The sequence below is a fragment of the Taudactylus pleione genome, unplaced genomic scaffold, assembly GCF_031769625.1.
Source record: "Taudactylus pleione unplaced genomic scaffold, aTauple2 ptg000986l, whole genome shotgun sequence".
Classification (NCBI taxonomy): Eukaryota; Metazoa; Chordata; class Amphibia; order Anura; family Myobatrachidae; genus Taudactylus; species Taudactylus pleione.
Genome location: NW_028285387.1, coordinates 196,592 through 210,821, shown reverse-complemented (window position 1 = coordinate 210,821; position 14,230 = coordinate 196,592). Strand labels below are relative to the sequence as shown.

Below are 14,230 nucleotides of genomic sequence, written 5' to 3'. Positions count from 1 at the left end.
TCTATGATACTGACCAGTAATTGGTAAAGTATACGGCACTATATTGTGAATGATTAGAAACAAAGGTAATTAGAAAAATTGTGTATACCAATCATATAATTACATTAAATTTATATTAATGATTATAAATAAATAAAATATAAACTGTAATCTACTCCTGTGGTTTACATGAGCACCACTGCTAATCACCTTCCTCACCCTTATGTACACTTAAATAATGTATATATTGTTATTATTGTGTATACATTATATGAGACGGTCAGCCACAGCGCTGATCTGACTACATCTCCCAGAATCCCCGGCCACTGTAAGTTGCTTTAAAGGATTCTGGGAGATGTAGTTCTAGCGTCGCTCCTTCCTCCCCGTACACTCAGCAGTACCGCGTCCGGCCGCAGGGGGAGCGCGCGGGGCCTGGAGCTCCCGGTTGACACTTCCGCTTCCGGACGGAGAGGAGGAGAAGGCGGCAGAGAGTTCCGGTGTTTCTCAGTTCCCCCCAGCTCAGCCTTCAGTGACCCCCGGAGCCTCCGCCCTCGCCAGGCCCGACCATGCTGTCCCTCCTGTCCCGGCTGCTGGACTGGTTCCGCTCGCTCTTCTGGAAGGAGGAGATGGAGCTCACCCTGGTCGGGCTGCAGCACTCGGGGAAGACCACCTTTGTCAATGTCATAGCGGTGAGAGGGATGGGGGGGATCACTACAAGTTCCAGCATGCCCTGTCAGCCACTATAACTCGAAGGATTCCCACGGTCAGCCACTACAAGCTCCAGCATTCCCAATGCCAGACACTATAATCCCCAGCATTCCCTCTGCCAGCCATTACAATCCCCAGCATTCCCTCTGTCAGACACTACAATCCCCAGCGTTCCCGCTGTCAGACACTACAATCCCCAGCGTTCCCGCTGTCAGCCACTACAATCCCCAGCGTTCCCGCTGTCAGACACTACAATCCCCAGCGTTCCCGCTGTCAGCCACTACAATCCCCAGCGTTCCCGCTGTCAGCCACTACAATCCCCAGCGTTCCCGCTGTCAGCCACTACAATCCCCAGCGTTCCCGCTGTCAGCCACTACAATCCCCAGCGTTCCCGCTGTCAGCCACTACAATCCCCAGCGTTCCCGCTGTCAGCCACTACAATCCCCAGCGTTCCCGCTGTCAGCCACTACAATCCCCAGCGTTCCCGCTGTCAGCCACTACAATCCCCAGCGTTCCCGCTGTCAGCCACTACAATCCCCAGCGTTCCCGCTGTCAGCCACTACAATCCCCAGCGTTCCCGCTGTCAGCCACTACAATCCCCAGCGTTCCCGCTGTCAGCCACTACAATCCCCAGCGTTCCCGCTGTCAGCCACTACAATCCCCAGCGTTCCCGCTGTCAGCCACTACAATCCCCAGCGTTCCCGCTGTCAGCCACTACAATCCCCAGCGTTCCCGCTGTCAGCCACTACAATCCCCAGCGTTCCCGCTGTCAGACACTACAATCCCCAGACACTACAATCCCCAGCATTCCCGCTGCCAGCCACTACAAGCCCCAGCGTTCCCGCAGTCAGCCACTACAATCCCCAGCGCTCCCGCCGGCAGCCACTACAAGCGCCAGCGCTCTCGCCGCCAGCCACTACAAGCGCCAGCGCTCTCGCCGCCAGCCACTACAAGCGCCAGCGTTTCCGCCGCCAGCCACTACAAGCGCCAGCCACTACAAGCCCCAGTAGTTCTTGAGGTGCTTTGTGCAAGCCATGCAACCTGAGGCCTTGCTGATGTTCCTTAGAGAACATGGGCTGTAGAGCTGGCATATGGGCCGATCATTGCCGATCACATCCTGCTGCCAGTTAGTGTTCACCCTTCCAGGCTCATTAGATGCTATGGATGACACCATTGTAAGCAGGACTGTTGTGCCAGTAACAGATTTTTGTCCTGACTCCCAGGAATGTGGGGAGGTATGTCTGCCAATCCCACCCACGCCTGGTATGTTTAGGGCAGGAGACAGAGGTGGCTTGATGTGACCATGCTCCCAACACAGTCTTGCCCTCATTTTAGAGGGGGCATAGCCATGTCCCTATTCCCATGTTGCTACAGGAGAAGAAGCTTGTGGTTGATATGGGCAGCATCATCTTTTTTTGCACATGATTCCATAAATATCCTCTGAAGTGTTCCTAGAAATGATCTTCTGCCCCCAGACTGTCTATGTGTAGCCGTAAACCTCTCTCACCATGTCACTCTTCACTGTAGCCGGCCTGCCCCTCTTAGTTGCCCCTTAGTTTCACATAGCTCCGGGATTGTACCAGCCCATTTATGAGCAGCTTTGCTGGAAGGAAATATTTTACCTCCTGTGGCGCTGAACTCCTCCGAATATTTACGCTGTAAAAAGAAATAGACATCAGAATTTGAGATCACGGAGCTGCACAAACAGGTTTTCCGCATGTATCAGGCACAATTCTGCTTCCACAGTTAATTATAGTGCTGGCTGTTGGGTGTTATCCTGTCCCCATATATAAGCATGTTCTCTCACATGTACAAGCGCTGAGGAACCACGCCATGGTTACGTATGATACACTCAGACCAAATTCAGGTTGAAAAAAATAATTTGATTACACTATAGATAGAAACTTGTCATGCATCGTGCTTTGGCCCAGTACACTGTTGCTGTATAGCACATGCTGTTTTGCATAAAGGCACGGTTATGTATGTTACATGTTATGGAATGGGTCTAGAGACAGCAAGCAATAACCTGGGATGCTATCAAGGCACAGAGTCACTGTAGAGCAACCCATTAAAATGCATCTGTACATTGACACCGAGATTGCTGCAATGTAATCGTTCAGGAGGCACATAGACCTGCCCCACATTGCATCCTGTATCACTGCAGGGGGGCTGTGAGAAAAATGAGAATGAATCGGCTGCATGCTGATTCGCTGTCAGACATTCACCGAACTGAGGAGCTTACAATCAAAGGTTCGCTGCCTGGGAGGCATCTTGTCCTGAGAAAAGTAGAGTGATTGTAATAATAAAGCTGATAAAATAATTCTGCTAGAAGGGGAGGGATGGGGCCAGATTCCATCCGGCGGTGCACACGTCTTCCTATCCCTATGGAGACTTTCGCAATGCAGACACGTATGGCATAACTGTGTACAGGTTCCTCTTTTCTAGTAGTTTTATGTATCCAGCTCTTCTAGCACATAATAATGTTAATACGGCTTCCTCCAATTATTACAATCTCCCAATGTGGCCATCAGATCAGAAAAGCTTTGCATCCCTATTTCAAACTATTTGGTGATCAAAAACTTTTTAATAATTAAAGCAGCTACCGGCCCCTTTTAAAGCCTTAATAACTACAAAATAACTGATGTGTCCTCATACATCTAGCCACAATACGCAGCGCGACTTGCCTGGCGTGAATGAGCCGCCAGGTCCTGTTCTAGCGTCTGGCATCTTTTTGTTTTTGCCAAAAATGTGTTGACTAAGACGCAGCGTCGGGCTGTGCTGATTAATGTGACACCTGTATATCTGTGTGCTCCTGAGTCTGTATATGGGAGACTGCGCTGAGTAATGTGATACCTGTATATCTGTGTGCTCCAGACTCTGTATATGGGAGACTGTGCTGAGTAATGTGATGTGTGACACCTGTATATCTGTGTGCTCCTGAGTCTGTATATAGGAGACTGCACTGAGTAATGTGATGTGTGACCCCTGTATATCTGTGTGCTCCTGAGTCTGTATATGGGAGACTGCGCTGAGTAATGTGATATGTGACACCTGTATATCTGTGTGCTCCTGAGTCTGTATATGGGAGACTGCGCTGAGTAATGTGATATGTGACACCTGTATATCTGTGTGCTCCTGAGTCTGTATATGGGAGACTGCGCTGAGTAATGTGATATGTGACATCTGTATATCTGTGTGCTCCTGAGTCTGTATATGGGAGACTGCGCTGAGTAATGTGATATGTGACACCTGTATATCTGTGTGCTCCTGAGTCTGTATATGGGAGACTGCGCTGAGTAATGTGATATGTGACACCTGTATATCTGTGTGCTCCTGAGTCTGTATATGGGAGACTGCGCTGAGTAATGTGATATGTGACACCTGTATATCTGTGTGCTCCTGAGTCTGTATATGGGAGACTGCGCTGAGTAATGTGATATGTGACACCTGTATATCTGTGTGCTCCTGAGTCTGTATATAGGAGACTGCGCTGAGTAATGTGATATGTGTCACCTGTATATGTGTGTGCTCCTGAGTCTGTATATGGGAGACTGCGCTGAGTAATGTGATATGTGACCTGTATATCTGTGTGCTCCTGAGTCTGTATATGGAGACTGCGCTGAGTAATGTGATATGTGACACCTGTATATCTGTGTTATATGGGAGACTGCGCTGAGTAATGTGATATGTGACACCTGTATATCTGTGTGCTCCTGAGTCTGTATATGGGAGACTGCGCTGAGTAATGTGATATGTGACACCTGTATATCTGTGTGCTCCTGAGTCTGTATATAGGAGACTGTGCTGAGTAATGTGATGTGACACCTGTATATCTATCACATTAATGAGCACAGTCTCCCATATACAGACTCAGGAGCACACAGATATACAGGTGTCACATATCACATTACTCAGAGCAGTCTCCCATATACAGACTCAGGAGCACACAGATATACAGGTGTCACATATCACATTACTCAGCACAGTCTCCTATATACAGACTCAGGAGCACACAGATATACAGGTGTCACATATCACATTACTCAGCGCAGTCTCCCATATACAGACTCAGGAGCACACAGATATACAGGTGTCACATATCACATTACTCAGCACAGTCTCCATATACAGACTCAGGAGCGCACAGATATACAGGTGTCACATATCACATTACTCAGCACAGTCTCCATATACAGACTCAGGAGCACACAGATATACAGGTGTCACATGTCACATTACTCAGCGCAGTCTCCTATATACAGACTCAGGACCACACAGATATACAGGTGTCACATGTCACATTACTCAGCGCAGTCTCCCATATACAGACTCAGGAGCACACATATATACAGGTGTCACATATCACATTACTCAGCGCAGTCTCCATATACAGACTCAGGAGCACACAGATATACAGGTGTCACATATCACATTACTCAGCGCAGTCTCCCATATACAGAGTCAGGAGCACACTGATATACAGGTGTCGCATCTCACATTAATGAGCACAGTCTGCTGGTGCGTCCTAGCTGCATTGCAACTCAGAGGCATTTGCTGGAAAAATAGACACCCGGCTCTAGTGGAGTCTCGCGGAGAGGGGTTTTTTTTTTTCTAGCATTACTGCAGTAAAGATGTGTAAGGACAGTTCTGTGTGGGTGTAGCGGCCGGCGGTTCAAATCCCGACAGCGGAAGCCCTGCAGGGTTGAAAATCCTGATCGTCACAATTTAAGTATTAACTAACCCTATTCTACCCCCTAACGATAAGATATATCTGTAGATGAGGGTCGTTCATATACAGTGAACGACCGTCATCTTCCAGGCAGCTGCGGGTCCCACTGGCCGGGGGGCGGGCCATTCTCCCCCCCCTCCCCACAATTGCCGCTGCACGTGTACGGGCGACTAGCTAATCGCCCGTACACACTGCCCGATGGACAAAGATGTCTGCAGATATACCTGTCCATCGGCTGTGCGGCACACTGATAACATTCATCAAGCTGGATACAGGATGCCGACTGCCGGTTTTTGACCGGATCCCCATTCATCTTGTGCACAGATTACTAACGCTCCTGCTGCAGTAAGTGACCCTTGTCTTGTGTTTCATTTTCCCAGTCAGGTCAGTTTAGTGAGGACATGATACCGACTGTTGGGTTCAACATGCGGAAAGTGACAAAAGGAAACGTAACTATAAAGGTGAGTGATTTAAAAAAAAAAATGTACTTAAAAATGTATAATCACTTAATAACTGTTATCTTAAACACCTCCAGACATAATGGCCTATGGCCCTGATTCAGAGCCGGACGCTCTGACCAGAGCGCTCGCTTGAATCAGGGCCCACCTCCATTAATATGGAGGGTCCTCCTGGACGCTCGTATAGCTGTGGGTCACCACCCACAGCATATACGAGCGTGCAAAATGATGGTCGCGATGGTCTTGACCATCGCGACCATCGGAACTGCGAGGGAAAGCCTGCGGTTGGGTTTCTCAACCGCAAGTCCTGGAGTGATTTTGGCTCTATCAGAGCCAAAATCACTCCCACTGACATCACTAGTGATGTCAGTGGGGCCGGCTTCAGACGGTAGGCGTTCCCTTGGGAACGCCTCCATCTGGCAGGCACGCCCGCGGCACGCCCACCAAAGGGGGCGTGCTGTCAGTCACCATCGACAGCACGCCCCCTTTGATGAGACACTCCGAGCGAAGGAAAGTCCTTCGCTCGTCGGGTCTCGCGCATGCGCACGATGGAGCTCCCTCCGTCGTGCGCATGCGCAGTGGGGAACATCGACCCACTTGCGAGCGTACTGCCGCTCGCGAGTGGGTCTGAATGATCCCCTAATGACCCCCTGTGTTTTATCCTTGTTAACCACTTAACTGATGAATTCTTTTTCCAAAAACCGCTCCAAAATTGGCGGTTTCTTTTATGATTGAATTAGGTCAAGAACATCATTTTAAACTTATTCATCACTATATTTTATTTGAAAATTTTTTTTTTTTAAAACACAGTATACCATAAAAATAGCAATTTTTATGTTATACTGTAGTGATGGCCATTGACAGCTGTACCATCGATGGTTCAATCATCGTTAGAAGCCATCAATTCTTTAGCGATTGGTCGAGATCTGTGTAGACCACAACTGTCGATGTTTCTTAAACATCGATTGAGGGGTCACCATCGATGGTGCAACATTGATAGCCACCAGCAATGGCAAACCACTTGGTTTCAGTCAGACCATCGATGGTACACAAACCATCGATGGTCGGCTGCCATCCCAATTCAGAGGCTCTGTGATATCTATCGATATATACAAATATATATCGAACGTGTGTGTGTGTGTATGTATATATTATATATAATGGCCCTTATAAAATCGGGCATCATTGGGGAGGAGCTGAGGCCGGATGGAGTGTGCTGGGCTACCTGGAAGCAGCAGCCAAAGCCGCGGCCGCTGCTCCTTCACACACACTGTAGTTCCGGAGCCGCAGCGGGAAGGTGTCCCGCTAGCGGCCCGGATACATAACTGCCGTTTACTGAAGGGGGTGGATGGCTGCCCGGTCACTGCTGGCCACAGTGATCGGGTCACAGCAACTGCACTGCTGCTTCTATGGGTGGGGGGCTGCCGACGGTGCCTGATCACTGTGGCCAGCAGTGATCGGGACACACTGGAGAGGCAGCAATTCTTACAGAGGGACCAGAAGGTCCCTCTGATGTAGGCGGCTGCGGGAAGATTAGCTTCCCACAGCCGCCTAGTGGCCATTTCTGACTGGTCGTATCAGATACGACCATGTCAGGGAAAGCCCAGCCTGGTGTGGTCGTATCTGATACGACCGTGCCAGGCATGTGGTTAATGGCAGCACCTACCTGTCTCCAGACAGTTTCTATATTCAGACCCCTCGCAACTGATGTCTTGCGCACAGCGAGCTCACAGACTCTCCATCACAAATGTGATCAACTTGTTTTCAGCAATAAGACAAGACCCACACAAATGCCCGAATTATCTGAGGAGCTTTAGTAAGCAATATACACTCATTACTTGGCTTTAAGAGCTGATTAATAGCACATTATTCTCAGAGCATGGAGATAAATCCGCTATAAGGTTCTATTATCCCAATGTATCAGATCAAGATAATATCCTAATGTTGTTGAATACGGGCGCCTACAGACGGGCACTGAAAACTAACACCATTATTAGGCAAAACTTTGTAGCAGAGCGTTATAAAATGTTCCCTTCAGCACACTGATGACGCTGTCGGCAGCGACCACAAAAGCCGTAAAGAAAAGCAAAAACTTTGTTACACAACAGTAATATTTACACCTTTATTATGACGCTCCTCTGTGAAGTCTTTTGGCAGTCCGTGAAATACACCTTTTCTTATGGCAGTCTATTGTCTGTCTCTCATTGTGCGCGTGCCTGCCTTGTATTGTGTCTGCGGAACACGACTGGTGTCTTTGTCTCTCTCCATCCACCACTAAGTAGTTCTGGCATCTCCTTTCCTTTGCAGATATGGGATATCGGCGGGCAGCCACGATTTCGCAGCATGTGGGAGCGTTACTGCCGGGGTGTCAACGCAATAGTGTAAGTAAGTTGTTCCCAGGCAACCTGCCGCAGAATTGAGGTACATGGTTATTTGCTAGCTCTAATCAAAAGGTCCTACGCAAACAGTCTAAAGCCGTCCACACTCCTCGCTGACGGAACATTAGTTTCCCTGTGCAATCACTTCTTATAACCCATTTATTTTATATCTGGAATTAGCAAAAGGGATGTTGGAGCAGCGATGTGCACTAATGGGGGTCATTGCCCACTCCCCTCCGCCGTGGATACATCACTGTAAAAGGCAACGGGTACACCGAATAAAGGCCCTCATTCAGAGCCGTACGCTCTGAGCAGAGCGCACGCTCTGAATGAGGGCCGGCCTCCATAACTATGGAGCGTCCTCCTGGACGCTCGTATAGCTGTGGGTCACCACCCACAGCCTATACGAGCGTGCAGTTTGATGGCCGCGATGGTCTTGACCATCGCGACCATCGAAACTGCGAGCCGGAGCCTGCGGTTGAGTTTCTCAACCGCAAGCCCTGGAGTGATTTTGGCTCTATCCGAGCCAAAATCACTCCCACTGACATCACTAGTGATGTCAGTGGGCCGGCTTCTGACGGGAGGCGTTCCCTTGGGAACGCCCCCGTCAGGGAGGCACGCCCCCGGCACGCCCACCAAAGGGGGCGTGCTGTCAATCAACATCGACAGCACGCCCCCTTTGATCAGACACAACGAGCGAAGGAAAGTCCTTCGCTCGTCGCGTCTGGCGCATGCGCACGACGGAGCTCCCTCCGTCGTGCGCATGCTCAGTGCAGAACATCGACCCACTTGCGAGCGGACAGCCGCTCGCGAGTGGGTCTGAATCAGGGCCAAAGTCTCATTGCATAACCGCCCTGCTGATTGTCGCCTCCTGCAATCCTAGTGAGGAAGCTCTGAAGCCACCTGGTATTGTGCAGTAAATTATATTTTCTACTTCAGGGTCCATAGGGTATCCACAGGATACCTTGGGGTATAGGTGTGACGTCAGTCGCAGGGCACCAAAGAGTTAAGCTTTCAGCCTCCCAGGATGCACTAGGTCCCCCTCCTATACCCCGCCCCCGGGCCAAGGCACCTCAGTTTAGTTTGGTGCCCGGCCGGAGTCGGGTGCACCTGTTGGAGTGGGGGCTAGAAGAGCCCCTGAAGCTTTTTCTTCATGCAGCTGTGGCTGCACATCTGGATGAACAGCATGGACAGTCAGTCCTGACGTCCATGCTGTCTTCCCTACACCCCGCCGGTACCAGAACGCCGGTACTGATCCGGGGATGCTGGTGGGCGTCTGGGGTCACAGCTAGCGGTGACCCCAGATGCTCCGGACCATGGCCGGATTCAAGGGGGACAGAGGTAAGCAGCGGGGTCCCGCGGTGGGTCCCCGCTGATCACATGGTCCTAAGTCCCCAGGCAGGGGGCTCCCTGGGGACTGGCTGCAGCGTGGAGCCAGGCGACCAACCTGCGCTTCCACTACCCCCTGGGACAGCGGACCGCAGCAGAGCGGTAGCGCTGCGGCGTCCCAGGGGTTAAATGCATGCCAGGGGAGCGCGCCTTCCCTGTCTCACAGCCGGCGCCTCCCCCCGCTGCACACAGCCCTCTCTGCACTGTGCTGACTGGTCCTGTGTCAGCGCTCCTCCCCCAGGCCAGCTTCTCTCTGCTCCTCGGCGGCCATCTTCTCTGCAACGCATGGTGAACGCTGCTGGAAGTCTGGAAGGAAGCATCGTGGTCTGGGTCCCCCCGCATACCTCTCCTCCGCTGTGGCTCAGGTCTGTGTATGCAGCGCTGTGTCCTACCAGGCCCTGTGTCTGTGTAGTTGAGTGATCAGCGCTGTTAGTGCAGGAATTGTTATTTCTCTGCATTGTATGTGACTGTGCTAGCGCTGCCTGTAACTTTTCTTCTCTAAACTGTCAGCTTTATTACTGTCCCTGTTCTTTCTGCTAAAGCCCTTGCGGTGCGGTGCTGCAGGGTGGTCTCTCGCCTATTTAATACTTAATTGGTGAGAGAGGTCACATACGTGGTGCCATCATGTCTGAAAGTGATTTTCCCCTCCGGCTACAGTGTACCACGTGCAAAGTACCGTTAGCGGAGGGGGAGGGTAGCGCGGAGGGCCTTTGCCGGCAGTGTTTGTCCATGGCGCGGCCTATTACGGTTACAGCACCGGTACAGGAGCCGCCCTGGGCTTGTTTCGCTCAGGCGTTAACAGCTTTAGTGGGCCAGTTAGCTCCGCAGCCCGCGTTTACTCCGATGGGTTTGTCCCAGCAGTCTGTGGTGTCGTCACCCATGCAGGGGTTCCCACGACAATTGGTGGTACCCCACAGTCTCCCTATTTCCCCGCTCCCGGGTTCTCAGGAGCCAGCGTGGGTTAACTCCCTGACGAGTTCTGTACAGCACTTGTCGGATGTGTTGCAAGGGGAGTCTGTGATGCGGCCTCATAAAAGGCCGGTGGCGTCTTTGTCCGCTCCTTATGAGGATGACGAAGGGACGTCTGATGATGGGGAGATTCTGGATCCTTACGATCAGGAACCTTTCCATACTAAGGACGCTGATGCTAAGTCCAAAGTATATATTCCTGGACTTATTCGGGCGGTCCGCACAGCCTTGGTGATTGAGGACGAAGTTCCCCCAGCGGCTAAATCTAAGTATGCCTTTTTCAAAGATGTGAAGGGCGATGCCACAGTCTTTCCTCTTTCGGGTCAGTTGGTGGACCATTTAGAGGAGGCGTGGAAACAACCTGGCAAAAGATACCAGCCGCAGAGACGCCTGGCGGTGGCTTATCCGTTCGCGGATAATTATTTTGCTAAGTGTGAATCCCCTCCACCGGTGGATTCTCACGTGACCCGTCTTGTCCGTAGTGCCACATTGCCGATGCCATCCATGTCCTCCCTTAAGGATGCTACGGACCGCAAGGTAGAAATCTGCCTGAAGTCCGCTTATTTCCCTTGCAGGGGGGGCAGCACGGCCGGCTATGGCCATTCGCTGGGTTGCCAGAGCGATGGAGCGCTGGGCGGATTCATTAGAGGCTTCTTTTGAATCCGACTGTCCGGCCGAACAGGCGGAGTTGATTTGCAATCTCCGTGATTCGGCCACCTACATCAACGAGGCGGCTCTAGACATTAGTACTCTGGTGTCTAGAATTTCTTCAGCAGCGGTAGCTGCTCGTCGCACCTTGTGGCTGCGATCCTGGAAGGCGGACGCAGATCCAAGAAAGGTCTGGAAGCGTTGCCGTTTACCGGAGAAGTTCTCTTCGGTCCGGATCTGGATAAGATTGTGGCCACGCTGGCGGCAGCCAAATCTGCTTGTCTCCCGTCGGCCGCTGCTCCTTCTGGTTCTGGACCATCGTCCTTTCGGTCATCTAGGGCCCAGGGCAGGCCCAAACCACAGTCGTTTCCTCGACAGGCTGGCCCTAAGAAATCGGTCAAGCCCCGGAAACAGGCATGGAGTACCAGACGTCCGGCCCCCAAGCCAGATGACAAGCCTGCGGCCTGACGGTCCGGGTCTCCCCTTGGGGGATCCCAGGGTGGGAGGCCGCCTGCTGCAGTTCTCCCGGTGTTGGTCGTTCACTACGACAGACACTTGGGTTCTGGAGGTGGTCTCTCACGGGTACGCCCTCTCCTTCCGGCACAGACCCCCGGCTCGATTCTTCACCACGGGTCTACCATCAGACCGGAACAAGGCTACGGAGCGGCGGAAGGTATTGCACACTATGCTCCAGGCTGGAGTTATAGTGCCTGTTCCATTCTCCCAGAGGGGCCAGGGTTTCTATTCAAATCTATTTTTGGTACAGAAACCCAATGGGTCATATCGTCCGATTCTCAACCTCAAAGCACTCAACAAGTCTTTGCGGGTCCCGAAGTTTCGGATGGAGACCCTACGGTCCATCATTCTGGCGCTGGAACCTGGGGACTACATGGTGTCATTGGACATACAGGACGCTATGGCGGTCATGGCGGCTTCTCTGCGGCTGCAAGGAGTCCGCATGTTGCCGTACTTGGACGACCTGTTATTGGTGGCAGGATCTCCAGAGCTCCTGTTACACCACTTGGACCTGACCATTGCACTGCTGCAACGGCACGGCTGGCTAATCAACTGGCAGAAGTCCACTCTAATCCCGTCTCGGAGGATTCTGCATCTTGGAGCCTTATTGGACTCGGGACAGCAAAGGATCTTCGTGACGGAGGACAAGATCTCTGCTTTACAGTCAAGGGTGCGCAGTTGTCTGCACAGCCGCCGGGTGTCCTTACACTCGGCGATGAGGTTACTGGGCTCCATGGTGTCGGTGTTCGACATGGTGGAATACGCCCAGTTTCACTCCAGACCTCTGCAGCACCTGATCCTGTCCAAGTGGAACGGGCTGCCTCAGTCTCTGAAGTTCCAGACGATTGTGCTCACCCCGGAGGTTCGCCTGTCCCTTGCGTGGTGGTTAAAGACGACCCACCTCAACAAGGGACGTCCGTTCTGGGTTCCAAATTGGGTCCTGTTGACAACGGACGCCAGTCTTCGGGGCTGGGGAGCAGTTTCGGGTCCACACTTGTTCCAGGGCAGGTGGACACCGACAGAAGTGGAGCTTCCAATAAATATCTTGGAACTCCGTGCGGTCTTCAATGCTCTCCTGCAGGCACAGCGGTTTCTCCAGGGTCACCCGGTGCAGGTCCAGTCGGACAATGCTACCACCGTGGCCTACATAAACAGGCAAGGAGGAACTCGCAGTCGGGCGGCTCTCGTAGAGGTCTCTCGGATCCTGGTTTGGGCGGAGCGCAATCTTCCGGCCATATCAGCGGTCTTCATCCCGGGAGTGCTAAATTGGGAGGCGGACTTTCGAAGTCGCCAGGACGTTCATCCAGGGGAATGGTCCCTGCACCCGGACGTTTTTCAACTACTGGTGGACAGGTGGGGTCTTCCAGAAATCTACCTCATGGCGTCCCGGCACAACAACAAGTTACCGGTGTACGGGTCTCGCACAAGAGACGAAGGGGCGTCTCTGGTGGATGCTCTGTCCGTCCGGTGGACGTTCAGGTTCGCATACCTGTTCCCTCCGGTCTCCCTTCTTCCACGGGTAATCCGGAAATTCAAACAGGAAGGAGGGACGCTCCTGTTGATAGCTCCCGCGTGGCCCAGACGGCACTGGTTCTCAGACCTTCAGGGTCTGTCCGTGGACAGTCCTCTGCGGTTGCCGCTACGACCGGACCTTCTGTCTCAGGGTCCTTGTCTTCACCCGGACCTGACTCGGCTGTCTTTGGCGGCGTGGCTGTTGAGACGGCCATGCTGAGGTCCTGGGGGTTTTCCAGCTCTGTGGTGCGTACCATGTTACGAGCTCGGAAACCGTCTTCCGCGAGGATATACCATCGCGTGTGGCATACGTTCTTCCAGTGGTGTCGACCGAGAGGTTATGCACCGCGGGAGTTTCGTCTGTCTCGGATTCTCGCCTTCCTGCAAGCGGGACTAGATCATGGGCTTCGCCTTGCTTCTTTGAAGGTACAGGTTTCGGCCCTATCTGTCTGGTTTCACCGTAGGATTGCTACAATCCCGGATGTGCGCACCTTTATGCAAGGTGTTCTCCGTATTCAGCCGCCCTTTGTTCCACCTGTGGCGCCTTGGGATTTGGCTGTGGTCCTGAGGGCTCTCCAAGGACCGCCGTTTGAACCACTGGGCTCAGTGGATATTAAATGGCTAACAGCTAAGACTGTTTTCCTTCTGGCCGTTGCTTCAGCCAGACGTGTTTCTGAGTTAGGGGCTCTTTCTTGTAGACCCCCTTTCTTGGTTTTTCATGGGAACAGGGCAGTGCTCCGCACTCGGCCCGAGTTTCTTCCCAAAGTTGTTTCCCAGTTTCATGTTAACGAGGAAATAGTTGTTCCGGCCTTTAACTCACCGGGTCTTTGCGTGGGTGAGGCCTCTTTGGATGTTGTGCGGGCCTTAAGGACTTATGTTGACCGCACTTCTTTGTTTAGGAAGTCGGACGCTTTGTTGTCCTCTATGGCTTCTGTAAAAAGGGT

At 52.1% G+C, this 14,230-nt stretch overlaps 1 protein-coding gene across 1 annotated transcript in view; it reads left to right on the top strand.

The window, feature by feature from the left end:
* The first annotated feature begins 401 nt into the window (after positions 1-401).
* The window catches only part of ARL8B (ARF like GTPase 8B), a 30,045-nt gene continuing 16,216 nt past the window's right edge, over positions 402-14,230 (top strand). Inside the window, exons 1-3 of the mRNA XM_088460807.1 lie at positions 402-668; positions 5,797-5,877; positions 8,182-8,255. Of these exons, the coding sequence (XP_088316933.1) occupies positions 546-668; positions 5,797-5,877; positions 8,182-8,255 (278 nt within the window). The 5' untranslated portion in view covers positions 402-545. The remainder of the gene's footprint in view (positions 669-5,796; positions 5,878-8,181; positions 8,256-14,230) is intronic.